Source organism: Episyrphus balteatus, chromosome 1, assembly GCF_945859705.1.
Source record: "Episyrphus balteatus chromosome 1, idEpiBalt1.1, whole genome shotgun sequence".
NCBI classification, from domain to species: domain Eukaryota; kingdom Metazoa; phylum Arthropoda; class Insecta; order Diptera; family Syrphidae; genus Episyrphus; species Episyrphus balteatus.
In genome coordinates this window covers 59,482,911-59,500,584 of record NC_079134.1, presented here as the reverse complement: position 1 = coordinate 59,500,584, position 17,674 = coordinate 59,482,911, and the positions used below count along the sequence as shown (strand labels likewise).

Genomic DNA, 17,674 nt, shown 5'->3' with positions numbered 1-17,674 from the left:
ATTTTATATGATTTATTATAGCAAAAAAATGCATCAAGTCAGTTTTTTAAATTTTTCGTTATTTTGAAGAAAAATAAAAAAAGGTAAAAAATTTTTTTTTTAATTAAAAAAAAAATTGTTAATGCCGGAAATGGAACCTGAAATTGTTAATGCCGGAAATGGAACCTGACTGTCAGTCGAGAACCTTACCCCTACCCTCAGTCTTTTATAAAAATAATAGTAAGAAGAAGAAATTAACGTAAACAAGAATTTGTTTTTGTTTTATGGACTTTATGAAATAAATTCAATTTGATGTTTTGTTTGACCTTTAGTCCAAAATAATGCGTTTCGCCCAGGCACAACAGTTGGGCTCATCAGTAAGATGCTGTTGTACCCTTCTTATACGCAAAGTTTTTAGTTGATGATTACCAACACATATTATATTTTACAGTGAAAACTCCCTGTAAACTATATTATTTTAGGGGAATTTGATTAAATTCGTGCACCTAAATAGAATATTGCCCGTGGTCTGGCAAATATTAAGAAGAAGAAGAAAACGTAAACAAGAATTTGTTTTTGTTTTATGGACTTTATGAAATAAATTCAATTTGATGTTTTGTTTGACCTTTAGTCCAAAATAATGCGTTTCGCCCAGGCACAACAGTTGGGCTCATCATAAGATGCTGTTGTATTCTTCTTATACGCAAAATTTTTAGTTGATGACTACCAATACATATTATATTTTACAGTGAAAACTCACTGTAAACTATATTATTTTAGGGGAATTTCATTAAATTCGTGCACCTAAATAGAATATTGCCCGTGGTCTGGCAAAAATTAAGAAGAAGAAGAAAACGTAAACAAGAATTTGTTTTTGTTTTATTATGGACTTTATGAAATAAATTCAATGTGATGTTTTGTTTGACCTTTAGTCCAAAATAATTAGTTTACAGTGGGTTTTCACTGTAAAATATAATATGTGTTGGTAATCATCAACTAAAAATTTTGCGTATAAGAAGGGTACAACAGCATCTTACTGATAAGCCCAACTGTTGTGCCTGGGCGAAATGCATTATTTTGGACTAAAGGTCAAACAAAACATCAAATTAAAAATAATAGTGCCAAAAATTTTTTTAGTTTTACGTTGTAATTTTTTTTTCTCCGTGTAACGTCATGTAAACTTGTATTACTCGAAAAGGGGAAAAAACGGCGCTATTATTTCGAAAGGTAGGACAGTATTCTTCATTTGAGAACTAAAATTGTAGAGGGCACTCGAAGGCAAACGAACTAAATCTCCAATTTAATGAAAACTAAGCTAAATAAAAATGATTAAAACTGCTTCGCTAACGAGCCCCATTACAATTAGCCTTAATTTTATTTAACAATATAATTTATGTTTTTAGGAAGTATTAACCTTCTCGTTTAATATCCATAACAATTTAATACTGTTCACAATTTTTTAACACTTTTTTAACGCTATCACTATCGCAAGTTCACTTCTTATAACTGCAGCGATAAGAAAACTGAACTTTTTTTTATATACCGATTTTGAATGGCTATTAGGGTGGAGTGAAAAAAAAGTTGTCTTATTTTTTGTTCTACATAGCCAGGATGGGTGCCATTTGGAACTTGAATAACGGCAAAAAAGTTTCAGACCGATCAAAGAAGTTTTAGAGGGTTCACAAGTCACTTGAAAAAAATGAAAACACCATAGAGGTTAATTTATGGAGTTTTTTGAGTTTTTACTGTTTTACTCAGTTTTTTTGATTCGAAAAACATGTACATTATTATTTATTGTTCAATTTTCATTAAAAAATTGCGATTTTATTGACCTAAGGCCCTTACTGCAAGAATCCATGGGCTGGAGCACTCCCAACCCCCATTATCCATCCACGTAAAAACAAAAAATAAAGAAATTTCTTAGACAAAAATAGTTTTGGTGTTTTGTTAATTTCTCGAAAATGACAAGATGTTTTTGGATGCGGTTTTCTTTTTTTCTTTAAATACAAATAACAGCATCGAATTTTTAAAACTTAAGTAGTACTAATTTACATACAATTTTGAAAAAAATTAGTTTGAAATTTTTTTTTTTCAAAATTTTGATTTCGAAAATTAATTTTTCAAAAACTGTGCCAGAAAAAGGCCATGTTAAACATTTTTGTAAAAGATGAGGTTTTAGGCTTTACAAAAAGGTATAGCACGTTATTGTAAGTATAACCGTTGATTTTTAATATTTTTTTGTTTCAAATTAAATAATTTCTTTTTTAAATTGCCCCTCCCCGCTAAACGAAGGGGAATAGACCCTCCTCCCATACGATTTTTTTCTTGTCTCGACCGAACCTACATGCTCTAACTTTTTGGCACATTGCTCCATCTCTTTTGAAAATTGCTCCCAGTAATTACTTCCAACAAGCATGTACATTTTCAAGGGCGTTGTGAACCCTCAAGATATTTTTTGATCGGGCTGAGATTTGGTATGCTCTTTTTTGATGACTAATGTCACCCGTCCCTGGTATGTAGAAGAAGAAAAAAAAAATAAAAAAAAGTGCAGTTTCACTCCGCCCTTAAGAAATGAAAAAAGGTGTAACCGTCAAACTTTTTTTGGTTTTGGTTCGATGGGAGATTGTAGAACGTTGTTTAATCATTGGATTTAAAAAAAAACTGACATTTACTTTTTTTATTTTTGACCTATGGCGGTACCCACTATGCGCTGGTCTGCCTGTCCGTAAGTGTGGCGAACATGTGTAAAATTTGTCATGAAGGTGCAAAAAAATTTAAAATTAAGAAATCGACCTTATCACAAAAAAAAATTATTTTAAGACAACGGCAACACTTACGCAAATAAACGATAGCTTTTTTCAAAGATAAAAACTCAAACTACTTGTTGATTTTTATTTAAATAAATGTTTTTTGATCAATAGTTTTTGAAAAAAAAATTTCAAACACAAATTTTGATAAAAATTTTTAGATAAATATTTTTAGATTTTTATTTCTCTTATATATATTTTGAGTCAAACACCGAAAACTAGAAGTCAAAATCTCTTTTACTTTTTGAGAAAACTGAAAATTACGAAACCTATTTTGTCACCAACGCCAAAATTACGGCTATTGATTATGTCTTTCAGAAACGAAATAAGACGTTCACGGGTTTTTTTTTGCAGGAATCGTTCAATGGGTTATAAAAGAAGATAAAACCGCGGAGTGCTATTAAATGAGACTTTGGAAACTGAAGGGGTGCAAAAGCCCCCTTTTTGGGTTTTTCAATGTACATATCTCGTAAACAAAGCATAATTTTGAGATAATAATTTTTGTCAATCGCTTTCAAATTTTGAAACAACGTTTTATTTGCATTTTCGTAAGTTCTTATATCGGCGAGGTTGGTAAATACTAGAGATGCCGCGAACATTGATTTGGCCGTATACCGAATATTCGGCCACGCTCTTCGGCCGAATACCGAATATTCGGCCAAGGAAACTCAGAAAAAAACGTTGGTTGTTTCAAAAATTTTATACTTTGTCTCAAGAATAGATGTGGTTTAAAAAATTCCCAACAACATCGTATTGTAACGATGAATAACTGAACTTTTAAGATAAATGTCTGAACCAGAGATCCAAATGAGTATGTTCGAATCTGTTCCAACAATTTCAATTTTTTAAAATGATCGTTCGTGCTCGATCGTTTTCTCTCTATACTCGTAAATCATCTTACTCATAAACAAAAATACTCACAATTAAAACCATACAAATTGTTTGAACTCATGAGTATACTCGATACTCAATACCCACGAACAAAATTACTCGTAAACAGATCGACTGTTCATAAACACTATGCTTTACTCGAAATGATCGAAAGTGATCGAAGTGTTCGAACGTGATCGAAAAATCATGAACAGTTTGAACAATGAAAACAACCACTTCCAATTTCTACGTTCTATAGTTACCTGTTTCATATTTTTTTTAATTATGGTTTTGAGGGTTGGGATTTTCAATGACTGAGTAAATAAAAACGTAATTAGTCGTTAGAGAACAATACAAATGGGGTAGTGGGGAATGCCCAGTTAATTTGTGCAGGTAGGTGCGTAGTAGAAACATATCCCTAAAAAATATGCGATTTGGGATGATTGTTTTTAAAACAAATTACTATTTTTTCGGGTAGGTATATTGGGGAAATTACAAATCAGCATGAAAGGGTTAAAGGGAAAGTTATGAATGAAATATTTTAGTTCAAAAGCTGATTTCTTGCGAGAAAAGTATTTAAATAGTAATCTTCTGAGTTCATTTAAAAAAGTAATAGTTTTATAAAAAAAACAATGGAAGAACAAAGTATTAGCTTAAATCTTAATAATAATATATATTCTATTTGCGACAAAAGAAACTGCCGAAGTAAGGTATGGGTGACTTTTGGCGAAATAAAAAATCAAAATGGTGATACTATACCAAACTTTGTGGCATGCAGATCGTGCAAAAAAGTGATGAAAAATTTTAAAACAACGACGAACCTTTTGAGGCACAGATGTTTTAAAGAAACCTTGCCAAATATAAACAAAGAAGTAATTGTGTCGATGGCCGATAAGAAAGCAGTTTTTGATGTGTCCGTGAAGCTGTGTATTGAAGATATTAGACCGTTTTCTACTGTAGAAGGCTCTGGAATGCAGGCATTTGTTAAAGAGTGTATACAAATCGGTGCTAAATACGGAGAACATGTTAACGTGAAAGACATGCTTCCATCTGGAACAACCATAAGCAACAATATAAAAAATATTAAAGACAAATTAGTGGAAATAGTCAAAACAGAACTCGGTTTTATTAAAAACTTTTCGGCAACAACAGATTTGTGGACTGACATTTTGGAAAATTCAGAAAATTTAAGTGATTTAAAATACAAAGTAAAACATTATTTAGTTAATTTGTTTTATCCCGAAATTAAAATGTCATTCAAAAGTGCGACATTTTTAAAGCACTTAAAGCACAGACAATTATATAATTATTTGTGCTTAAAGATAAATCCAATTTAAATATTTTTTTTTCATAAATGTCATAATTTTTAACTTAATTTAATTTATTCAATTTTTTGTATCTGGCATTAAGTTTTGTTTATTTTTTCTTTTTTTTCTGTATTTAATTAAATTTTATTCTATGTTTTTCTTCATTTCATTATCTTGTCAAATTAATTAATTTAAATAAAACAAAAAACTGATTCTCTTTTATTTATTCTACAAGTAAAAACACCCTCGAACACTATGAACATTTCCTTTCCAGTTCGAGTAATTTCGATCACATTGATCATAAACATTTTGTTCACGATCATTTTACTCGATTTTACTCGAACAGAAAAATGATCGTTTGAACTCGTTTGAAATGTAGGATTACTTACGAGTCATCATACTCCTAAACAGGAAAGCTCGAACATATTTGAGTTGTGTTGTTGTAGTATTTTTGATACATAAGTCAAATCCTGGTTTATCTTCTGATGTTCCAAAAGGGCTAGGTTGCATTTGAATGCACACTTTCATTTGAATGTTGCATTTGTTCACATATTCGTTGTGTTATGAATTTTCCTCGCAGTTTTGAGTTTAACTCAGATAAATGTTTTACTACATCTAGGTAGGTATCATGAATTATAAACTCTGCAACCATTTTAGATAGCAAGACATGCTGGTTTAAAGACTTTTATCATTAAAAACTAAAATCCCAAGCCCCAGAATCGTTTGTAGGTTAACTCAGAATATTCGCTTCCTAGTTCACTTTAAGAAATCACATAACTTACCCTGATTTAAGCCACGAGATCTTATAAAATTTGTTATTTTGTTTGGTTTTGTCCCATATTAATTTGTTTATTAGGAAAAAAGGAGGTGTATGTGTGTCGAAAGCTGTGAACATAAAATCTACATATATTACCTACAATCTTAAACTCAAAATTAATTAAAATGTAGACAGGGCCGCAAAGTTATTCGTTGTGGGCCGCAAGTTTGACATGACTGGTCTACAAAGATAAACGTAATCGTTTACTACAAACAAATGCGGAACAAATAGTATTCATTCACCACAACTTGCCTTTAGTAGATTATTAATAAAACACACATTTTGGTATAATAATTTAAGTCTTTTTTCTTCTCCATTTGGTATTGGAATAGTTAAACTATTCGGCCGAATACCGAATATTAGAAAAATAGGCCGAATACCGAATAATGGCCGAATGTTCGCGGCATCTCTAGTAAATACGCTATAATACACAGTAGAGCGTGCCCGGGTCAAGTAATTATATTAAAAATTTAGTATGCAGAAAAATATAATTTTTTTCTTGTTGAAAACAATATTTAAAATATTTTTAATTTCATAAACTTGTGTATGGTTAAAAATTATTAAAAACATCGATTTTTTTCATTTTTGTGATCCCCTTGAAGCTGTTTCTCAAAAAATGAATTATTTTGAGTACTTGACTCGTAGCACATAAATGTGAATATCTCTGGTAATCGCAAACAGATGCAGACCTTACTTTGCCAATATTAAGTATAGGCCTAAGGCAAAATAATATAAAAAAATTATCGATATGATTTTCAATGTTTTTTTTTAAATTAAGTTTAAAAATTTTTTTTTTTTGGGCCATTTATCAAAGAAATTTTAATAACTCGTATATAATTTTATAAATTTAAATTTTTTTTGTTACACGTTTTACAACAACACTCAAATAAACAAAACAACATTAACAAAATTTTTCAAACATTCACCAAACGTGAAGTATACACTCTCAAAGATTCGCATAAATTCCTCAAAATATTTTCGATTTCCGAGGTACTCATGTTTCGGAGCTTATTTTGAATACACAACCTGGGTTATTTTCTAAGATAAATATGTTTTCATATGAGTTGACATTTCTAAATTATATTTTAATAGCAAAAATATTAATTTTTAACAAAAAAAAAGTGATTTATCATAAGGGGACGACACACTGTGTGACGGTCTGTAATCGAAGCCACAGCCTAAACGGATGAACCGATTGATGTCTAACTTGGTATGAAGCATTATTTGGCGTCTCTCCAGAGGGGTTTTTGGAATTTGGACCAAAAATAACGGTACTTGTCATATACCGATTTAAGTTGTAGAAATTGCTCGAAAACGGCTCCAACGATTTTGTTAACAAAAATCAAATGTAAGTTTTGAAACAAGGTCTATCATTTGATGAAATTTGTCTTTAAATCATTAACGGTACCTGTCATAGCACCGTTTTTTTTTTTTTTTTAATCCGATTTGCTTCGAAACTACTCATTCGATTTCAACGAATTTTTTTTGTAAAAAAGCATTTATATAATTTTAATATAAATACAAAATTAAATTTGAAAAAAAAAATATTTTTTGATTTTTAAAAAAATTTATTTTTTGAAAAATCAATTTTTCGAAAACATTGATAATACAGTCAAATAAGGAGAAAAAAGGGGTAAATCTCGGAATAAATGTTAGTAGAAATTTTTTTTGCTCAATATCTTCCTTTTGCCATTCTATAACATATCTCAAAAGTCTAGAAAATCTCATGTCCGCTTGTCGCGATTTCAAGGTCAAATCGCGAAATGGAGATTTTCAAAATTAGCAAAAATAGGCTATGGTATTATATACGCATATGATACATGATTTCAAGGTATTTTTTAATGCTAATTCCAAAAAATCTAAAATCAAGACAATCTGACGTCTCTGGAAGTTATACCTGTTTTTCATCTGTCAACTCATATTATTATAACAGTTGCAAACTTACTGCCGAAAAACCCTTAAAAATTATGGTAGATGAACCCAATTTTGCATGAAGATTTTAGAATCCATCATTATTAAAAATCAAAACAATCCATTACAAAAATATACAAAACGACTTAGATATGACCAATTGTTTATAACTCACTCTCTCTTTTAAGCTTTTATTATAAACAATTGGTCATATCTCAGGCATTAATGAACCGAATTGAAAAATTCAAAAACTTCCTGGTCTTGCTAGACATCAATTATAATATTTACTAATCTTGTTTAAAACGACACTTTCCAATTTTGAGATAGTTCCTTTTGTTTATAAAATTTCATGAATTTGCAAAAACTAACATTGCAGCTAGATTTATCATCCCCAAAAACATATAAAAACACTCCCATATTGCGTTGATCTTAAAATCTATAATCAAAGCGGGTATAAAGTTTAAGCTGAGTAGGGGTATAGTTTTTTCAAATTAACTCGAAAAATATAGGTCACATAGAAAAATTTATTAAGACAAAAGTTATAGAAAATAAAATTTTCTACAAGTTTTACATATATAATTTTTGTCAAAAATCAAAAATGGCCGAGTTATTCACTAAAACGTGTTTTACCTTTAATCCAAGATGGCGGCTTAAGCACAAGGTCGATTTTCCCGAAAAACTGGTTGTAAGCTCCCAGTGATCCCCTCTATCATCCTATGAAAAAAAATTGCACGATCTAATTATTTCCATTTCAGCTTAATTTTTTGTACATCCCGACTGGGCTACTTAAATACACTTAAATGCACTTTTTCCAGCACCTAACCCATTAACCAAATATAGAATACAAAGATATCGCATCTCATAGAAACTATCGGAACCTCAAAATTTATGCGTGGTACCTGATATGTAGTCCTACGATATGTTGCTGGTTGAAGAATTTTGCGAGAGCGGGGGAATTCCTTACAAAATTGGGATCACTTGAGTTTGTTTCTTTTTGTTCTTGTGTTTTGTGTTATGGAGCGCATGCTCTTTCCTATTGTAAGGATTTTCTTTATTTTTTAGTTTTTCTCCTTTTTTTTTATCTTTGCTTTGAAGAAGTAGATACAAATAATAAGATAAGTAGTTCAGTATTTGTAGAATTTGTTTAGGCGATGGGTAGTTTTCTGTTTTGTTTTCTCCTTTTGTATGAAAAAAATGCACAGGCGCATTGCTATTAAGTGTACACACATATCGCTGACTGAGAATTATAGGGTTGTATGTCAATCGATTTCAAAGTTTTTTAAGGCTGGTTTTTGGATAAAATAGTTACATAGCAGTAAAGTATTGATGCAATCTTATAAAGGACCCTTAAAAAGTCATAAAACCATGAAAAAAAAACATTAATTTCACCACAAAAAAGGATTTTATGAGCATTTTAAAAAAATGACATAATACCATTTTATAAAAAAGTTTATAAAAAATTCTGAAAAAGGTTCTATGTCCAACATAGAACCTTATAGTTCTTATCAGCTTATACGAAATAAATACATTTTCTGTGTCAAAAACATTGCATTTCATTGATTAATTTGCCTAAACGATTCTATACAGTAAAAAGACAGCCAATTGCGTTAATATGCAAGAATACCACAAACAATAAATTCGCTTTAAAAAATGTAAATTTCGCGTTGATTACACTGTGATAGTTTTTAGAACTTTTTTTTGCAACAGAGCGGAGACACATCGATTCTAGTTAATTCGAGTGTGTTGAATTCAGTGGTGGCAACCGTTTTAAACACTTGGCTCAGGTTTTCGAGATATTTACTGTATATCTTTTTAACTCCTACTCCAAACTTGATCTAAAAAGGCACATCGACAGTTTAATCCTAAAGAAACGTCTTGAAACTTGGCACTGCCACCCTACCCACTACTCAATAACAAACAGAGACCGCCAAACTCCTGTCTATCCTACATCAACTTCAAAAGCTCAAAACACCACCTTCGCTCGCCTTCGACTAGGACATACAGCTACTACTCATCCATCAGCATATGTATATTAAAATGAACTGAACCACCTATATGCACAACACGCAACAACATACTAAACATAAACCACCTGCTCGGACAAAACACATGCATTATATTCAGTCAATTCAAAACCCTTCTCGCCAAAAACGAAACAGTCAACACTACACTGTTGAGTAACACATTTAATCACGATAATACACTGCCGGTCACTTGAATACGTCCACATTTTAGTTCATCTTATTTTTAACCTAGCTTGGTATTTATTGCAATGGTACATCTTTTTTACATACGTAACGAGAGAACATATTTATGCGCTTAGCTTAGGAGAAAAAAAATTGTCTTGGGACCTACCGTTCTTCTCACACGGTAGGTAGACCAAATCTATTCATAAAAACAAGCATATTTTTTGACTCATCTGAATACGTTCATAAGCAAAAATGTTAATAAATGATGAGTTACATGGGTCAGTTGGACTCAAAATTGTGTCTGTCAATAAATCTGATTGTCTATAACCTGTAAGGACGAAAACGGGTCGGAAAAAATCATTAGGCGCGGAAAAAATGGCGAAAATAAAAGAAGTCTTTGAATTAGGCCGAAATTAACGATGCATTGGGACAAAAATTAACACAAGTTAAAATTTAGTATGCAGTTATTCGCGCAATATCCAAGGGTATAGATACAATATTTACAATCGAAGTTGCCTAGCCACAACATTGGCCGATAGATGTGCAATGATCTGAACACCATGACTTCGCGCTAAAAATTAAGCTGAAAACCGGTATGAAATGCAGTTTAACGACGGCAAAACGGGTTGTCAGAAGTGGTAAGCATTTGAGAAGAACAAATCTTAGCAAAAATTACCACTTTACAAACCACGAAAAGAAACTCGCCTTAGGAGAGGCGGCTACAATCCGCTGTGGATTTGGGGCTCAACCAACAAGCTTCGCCAGCCAGCTCTATCCTTAGCTCGCTGCTTCCAGTTGCGCACGCCAAGTTGATTGAGGTCCCCTTCCACTTGGTTGCGCCACCTCAGACGAGGTCTTCCTCTACTGCGCCGTCCTTCTGGGTTGGAGTCGAAAACTTTCCGGGCCGGAGCATTGTTGTCCATGCGCTCCACGTGACCTAATCATCTCAGGCGCTGCACTTTCACTCTCTTGGCTTAGTTAGCGTCCTTGTACAACCCGTAAAGCTCGTTGTTGTACCTTCTTCTCCAGTCACCATCAATACACACGGGACCAAAAATCGCACGAAGAACTTTTCTCTCGAAACAATCCAAGATGTTTTCATCCGCCTTCGTTAAAGTCCATGCTTCTGCACCATATAGCAGGACTGGGATGATAAGGGTCTTGTATAGGGACACCGTAGTTGCTCGAGAGAGGGCTTTTTTCAGCGCTGATGTTGTTGTCCGTGTTTATAGCGGAGCCTAGGTAGACGAAGTCCTTTACTACCTCGAAGTTATTGCTGTCGATGGTGACGTTTTGTCCAATGCGTCGGTGTTGTGTGTCCGTTTTTGACGACAGCATATACTTTGTTTTGCCCTGATTGACCCTTAAACCCATTTTTGCCGCTTCCGTTTCAATGCTTACAAAAGTGCCATTGACATCACGCTGAGTTCTTCCGATTATGTCAATATCGTCGGCATATGCAAGCAGCTGAACGGACTTTTGAAAGATGGTGCCTCTGGTGTTTACGTTTGAGTTCTGTATAATTCTTTCAAGAACGATGTTAATGAAATCGCATGACAGTGCGTCGCCTTGTCTAAAACCTTTTTCGACATCAAATGCTTCGGTTAGGTCTTTACCGACTCTGACGGAGCAGCGAGCATTCTCCATCGTCATCCTGCACAGCCGGACGAGCTTTGCAGGGATGCCAAAACTAGACATAGCTCTATACAATTCATCTCTGTATATACTGTCATACGCGGCTTTAAAATCGATGAACAGGTGGTGGGTATCGATTTGTTGTTCCTGGGTTTTTTCCAAGATCTGCTGTAATGTGAATATTTGATCGATGGTGGACTTTCCTGGTCAGGTTGTTGACGAACGGCTTCAGACGTTCACATATTACGGCAGAGAGGATCTTATATGAGATGTTAAGGAGGCTGATTCCTCTGTAGTTGGCGCAGGTTAGAGGGTCTCCTTTCTTAAGGATCGGGCACACGATGCTGAGATTCCATTCGGCAGATGAGCTGGTGCATACTCCTAACCAGGTCATCTCCTGCTGCTTTAAATAGTTCGGCAGCAAGGCCGTCAGCTCCAGCGGCTTTGTTTGACGTGTTGCCTCTTTTTTCTCCTGAGAAGCCGATGTTCCTCTGTTCTTTTCCGCTTGTAGAGCTCATTGGCAGCTCTGGTCCTTCTGTGCAGCGCAGCTTTGTATGCTTTCTGTTTAGCTGCATGTGCTTGCCGGCATTCATCATCAAACCAGGGGTTTCGTTGTGGTGGCCTTGTGAAACCCAGCACTTCAGAGGCGGCATCTCTAATAGCTTCTTGGAAGTGCTGCCACTGGTTATCTATACTTGCTGCTGGCGGCGTAGGACTTCTTAAGAGGTTATTCGAGACGCGATCGGAATAGGACCTGGCAGTCTCTTGCGATTGTAGTCGTCCGACGTTAAACTTCCTCACAGTATTTCCTTGTGTTGGCGATGGTCTAAAAATCCGAATCCGTACATTGGCTACAACCAGGTAGTGGTCAGAGTCAATGTTGGCTCCTCGGAACGTTCGGACGTCCATAATACTGGAGGAATGTCTAGCGTCGATCGCAATATGGTCAATCTGGTTGACGGTTGATGGCTGTGGAGATTTCCATGTCCCTTTATGAATCTTGAGGTGCGGGAAACGCGTACTTGCTATGACAACATCTTGCCCCGCAGCAAAGTCGACTAGCCTGAATCCGTTATCGGATGTGTTGTCATGCAGGCTATGCTTTCCGACTGTGCTTCCGAAGATATCTTCCCTTCCTAGCTTTGCATTAAAATCACCCAGAACAATTTGAATGTCGTAGCTTGGGATTTGCTCGTAGGTTATATGTAAATAAATAATAATAATACTCTTAATAAAAATAAATAAACATATTAGGAACATCCTTATCAAACTCGAATCTAGCTAATTATTTTTCAAAATAAGATTTTTAAAAAAATCACAATCAGCTCTAGGCATGAAAGGAATCATAATGTCGTTTTCGATTGGTTTCACCCAAGGATTCACTCATTCTGAAATCCAATAAAACAGCCTGAATCGCTTCCACTCAATTCTGAAATTTTAAATCTGTATTTGCGTATAATCAAATAAATTTTTTTTAATTTTCTACTAGGGAATTTGATTTGACGTTTAATTATTTAAATATTAGTGATTTTGAGTGAACTCTGTTTTGAAAGTGAAAATGAAACTAAAATGGAATTCAAATCCTTTTTTGAATAATTCGGTTGAACTTGCTAATCTACCGTCTGTAAAACTGAAATCTTATAGATTTAGCTGCAGATTGCATACTAAGAATGAATAGTATTCTGAACTGGCAAACGAAGCTTTGCGGTTGTTAGTGCTCTTCGCCACTTCATACCCCTGTGTATATACATATGTGAAGTCAAATTCCATTCAATGTTGGACATCAAAACTATGAAGAGAAACAGACTTAACTTGGAAAACTTGAATCCCACTAACTTGATTTTTTATAATGTGTGTGTTTCAGACATAATAAGAAAATCATTTTTTTGTCTTGATAACACTGTTTCATTCAAGCCTTTGTATCAGAGATACCTAGAAAGAGATCGGGAACTTTCTTACGTTTTACCACCAAAACCCATTTGTTCATTTCGTGTGTTGTAATTTCTTTTGTATCTGTGAATAAATGTGAAATACACACATAGTTTAACCACAGTGTTTTCACGCATACTTAGCTAAAAGCCTAAATCACTTCACCAAAAAGTATCCATCCGACCTTGTAGGCAAACCAGTATGACGTCAAAAGTTTCCTATCTCCTTCTGGGTATCTCTCCTTTGTATATTACAAAATTATATAGTCCCACCGCTTATTTTTTGTATTTTGTGTTTTCAATTATTTTTACAGCGAAAAAAAATTCAAAAGCGATCTTCCCCTGGTGAAGGACCATCGACGTCCTCATCGTCAAGAAGTCATGAACGTCATGAGAAATCTAATCGCCGCGAACGGAGTGAACATTCTGATAGATCTGAACGCCACGAACGATCTTCATCGTCGGTTGCTCAAAGTGGTAAGTTTTGTTAGAGTACAAACATATTAGGGTGCTTCAAAAAAATTATGTTAAATGAATAAGAAACTAAAAAAAGCGACCATTTAGACATAAGCTACAGCTCGTAGTTTGCAGGGGCAGAGTAAGAGTTTAAAAATAAATTAAGATTTTTTTTAAGCACCCAATAATTTTTTTTTTATAAAAACTCTTTATTCTTGCTTTCTATCTCAAATCCAACGTTTTTCACTCAAAAAACCTTTTAACCATGATATTCTTATAGACACTTTAGTTTCGTATTTCTAATCTCAAAAGTAACATAATTGCTGACTTTCAATAGGAACCACTATCATAACTCACTTTTTTCAATATACCCATATTGTCTCTACACCTAAAAAAACACCCTTTCACACGAAAAAAATATATTAACTAATTGTATTCGTGATTCCCATGAGAAAGACAACATTTTTAATAAATTTCGTTAGGGTACCTTTTATACCATTGATTTTATCGGACCTATCGCGGATTTTCTCTATTTCACCAAAAAACACCCTTTCACTGAAAAAATTTATATAGACTGTTATGGTTCTTGTTTTTTGTTATAAATGAAACATTTTTACCCATTTTTATTGGTGTAACATTTTTTTTCCAGTTTTTCGAATTCCATCATTTCTTAAAAAAACACCCTTTTACTCAGAATAATTTTGTAGACTGTGTACATTCTGTGTACAAACAAAACTTTTTCACCAAGTTTAAAAAATGAAAAAAAATGTATGTCAGCTGTTATAGACCGAAAGCCAACGACATAATGAATTAAGTCATCTAAAGATTGTTGTAAGGCATATCATTAGAAAGGTCTTGGGGAGTAAAGCACGAATCGTTAAGTCTGGCAGCATTTTGGTATATCCAACCACGGTGGTCTTGAAGACGCGGCGGGTTTCACAAAAATGGATCCCAAAAGTAATAATGCAGATTTGTTCGAAATGATTACATGATTCCAAATTTGTAAATTTCAAAATCGTGCCTGATCCCTTTTTCGAGTTGCAGGCATTTTACATATATACTTTGCGGGAGGCCATTTTGGGAAAAAACTTTAACAAAAAGGCAGAGGGGAGCGTATCGGAATCCCGCTTTTTAAAATCCCGATTTTCGAAAATCCCGAAAAAAAGTTTCAAAATCCCGTCTATTATAATACCGATTTTTTAAATCCCGTCTTCCGAAATACCGCATTTTAAAATCCCGTCAAATCCAGAAAATCCCGTACCTATATGCTTAAAGCATAAATAAAAAAAATCATAAGTAAATCCCACAGAATATGTACCTACAACACATTATGAAAATGGTATTTCTTTTACAAAAAAACATAAAATGATTAAAATCTTAAATTGAGTAAAAACTGTTGAAATGCATCCAAATACCTATAAGTTGGAATAGGTATAATTAAATGAAATTTCTTTTGATTGTGTAGTGTGTACTTAATTTAAGGTATAGTAATCGTTTTAAGTTATTAAACAATCTCAGAGATTATCACGATTTGATTACTCTTCTGAAACTTTAAATTAAATATTAGTTTGTAAATTGATTTCTTTTTAATATTACATTGTTTACTTTTTCACATTTTTTTTATATATATTATATTTTTTTTTTTTAGCTAAATGCGTTTAGAAAAATCTCTCATTTTTAATTTGTTTTAATTTTTCAATATCCCGATTTTGCAATCAAAACTAGTTGTTTTATTTTAAAAATCGCACGATTTTTTAAAATAAAACAACTAGTTTTGATTGCAAAATCGGGACAATAAAAAACGGGATTATAAAAATCGGGATTATAAGAAACGGGATTATAAAAAGCGGGATTATAAAAAGCGGGATTATGAAAAACGGTATTTTAAAAGCGGGATTTAAAAAACAGGAATATTAAAAGCGGGATATCGAACCCAACCCTTTAAGGGAGCGAAAAAAAAGTTTCAAAATCCCGTTTATTAAAATACCGCTTTTTTAAATCCCGTTTTCTGAAATCCCGCATTTTATAATCCCGTCAAATCCCGAAAATCCCGATTTTTTTTTACAAAATACATGCTTAATTCACAGATAAAAAAATCATGAGAAATAGACAAAAAATTAGTAAAACTGATTTTTTGCGTTGTAAAGCCCACACAATATGTACCTTCAACACATTATGAAAACGGTATTTCTTTTATAAAAACATTATAAAAACATAAAATGATTAAAGCCTTAAATTGAGTTCACACATAAAAGAAATTTCATTTATTTAAATATCAAAATTGTTGAGATGCATCCAAATATAAGTTGAATTATATTTAAATGAAATTTCTTTTGATTATGTAGTGTGTACTTAATTTAAGATGTTGTGATCATTTTATGTTATTATTAATCTATGGGATTATCACGATTTGATTGTTCTTCTGAAACTTTAAAGTAAATATTTGTTTGTTAATTGATTTCTTTTTAGTATCACATTCCTTACTTTTTCTTATCCTTTTTATATATTATATTTTTTGTTAAAGGTTCTAATTAAATGCGTTTAGAACAATCTCTCATTTTTACTTGCGATATACAGCTGCGGTCAAAAAAATAGCAGTGCATCGAAAAATATTTCAAATAAAATATAAAACATAAAAAGAGTTTCGATGTTGGATTTATTTTTTAGTAAAACTATTTTAGATACATTCTAGATTAATTTTTAGTATGAATGAAATTTAATTTATTGCTAATAGCTAAGCAATAATCCAAAAACAAAATAAACCTAAAAATTAAGCGGTCAAAATAATAGCAGTGATTTTCTTTTTCTAGTAAATTTAAGTAAAACAAAGGCACAAAAAGTTCAAATAAACGGTATTTTACTTGGCAAAAGCTAGCATTTGCTCCCTTGACCTTTATTTTTAATTAAAGCTTGGCAAAAACCTTTTATGGGGCCGACAAGACGCTGAGATCTGTGAGGTGTTTTAGCTCACCAAACCTGCTCAACAACGGTCCATAACTGCCGTTATGTTTGGGTTTTGCTTCATAAACTTCTTCTTTTATATCCTCGCAATGATTCTTGAAAAGATCGAGGTCCAAAGACTAAGCAGTCCACTCCATAAGCTAAATCTTAATGTTTTGAAACCATTGTTGGGCTGCTCTCCTGAAGTATTTTGGGTTATTATCTTGTTGGAAGACCCATTTAAGCGGTATTTTGAAGTCGACGTATAGCAGCATACTGTTTTACAAGATATCCAGGTACTACTGCTGGTTTATTTTAGTTTTAATCTAATATAATAGACCAAGTTCGTAGTAGGACAAGTTTCTCCAAATTCTTATACTGGACCCTGGAATATTCTCTGGACTGATGAGAGCAAATTGATTCCGCATGGTGGCAAAGGGTCTCGGTAGTACTACCAAACACGAAATATAACCCTAGGTATAGCAGAAAAACTATTAAACACGGAGGATCCAGTACAATGGTTTGGGGGAACTTGTCCTACTACGAACTTGGTCTATTATATTAGATTAAAACTAAAATAAACCAGCAGTAGTACCTGGATATCTTGTAAAACAGTATGCTGCTATACGTCGACTTCAAAATACCGCTTAAATGGGTCTTCCAACAAGATAATAACCCAAAATACTTCAGGAGAGCAGCCCAACAATGGTTTCAAAACATTAAGATTTAGCTTATGGAGTGGACTGCTTAGTCTTTGGACCTCGATCTTTTCAAGAATCATTGCGAGGATATAAAAGAAGAAGTTTATGAAGCAAAACCCAAACATAACGGCAGT

General features: G+C 33.1%; 1 protein-coding gene across 3 annotated transcripts in view; it reads left to right on the top strand.

Moving 5' to 3' along the window:
- The window catches only part of LOC129907441 (protein piwi), a 134,473-nt gene that overhangs the window by 10,688 nt on the left and 106,111 nt on the right, over positions 1–17,674 (top strand). For all 3 annotated transcript variants that reach the window (XM_055983680.1, XM_055983679.1, XM_055983678.1), the window contains one exon: positions 13,758–13,920. In XM_055983680.1, coding sequence (XP_055839655.1) covers positions 13,758–13,920 — 163 coding nt within the window. The remainder of the gene's footprint in view (positions 1–13,757; positions 13,921–17,674) is intronic.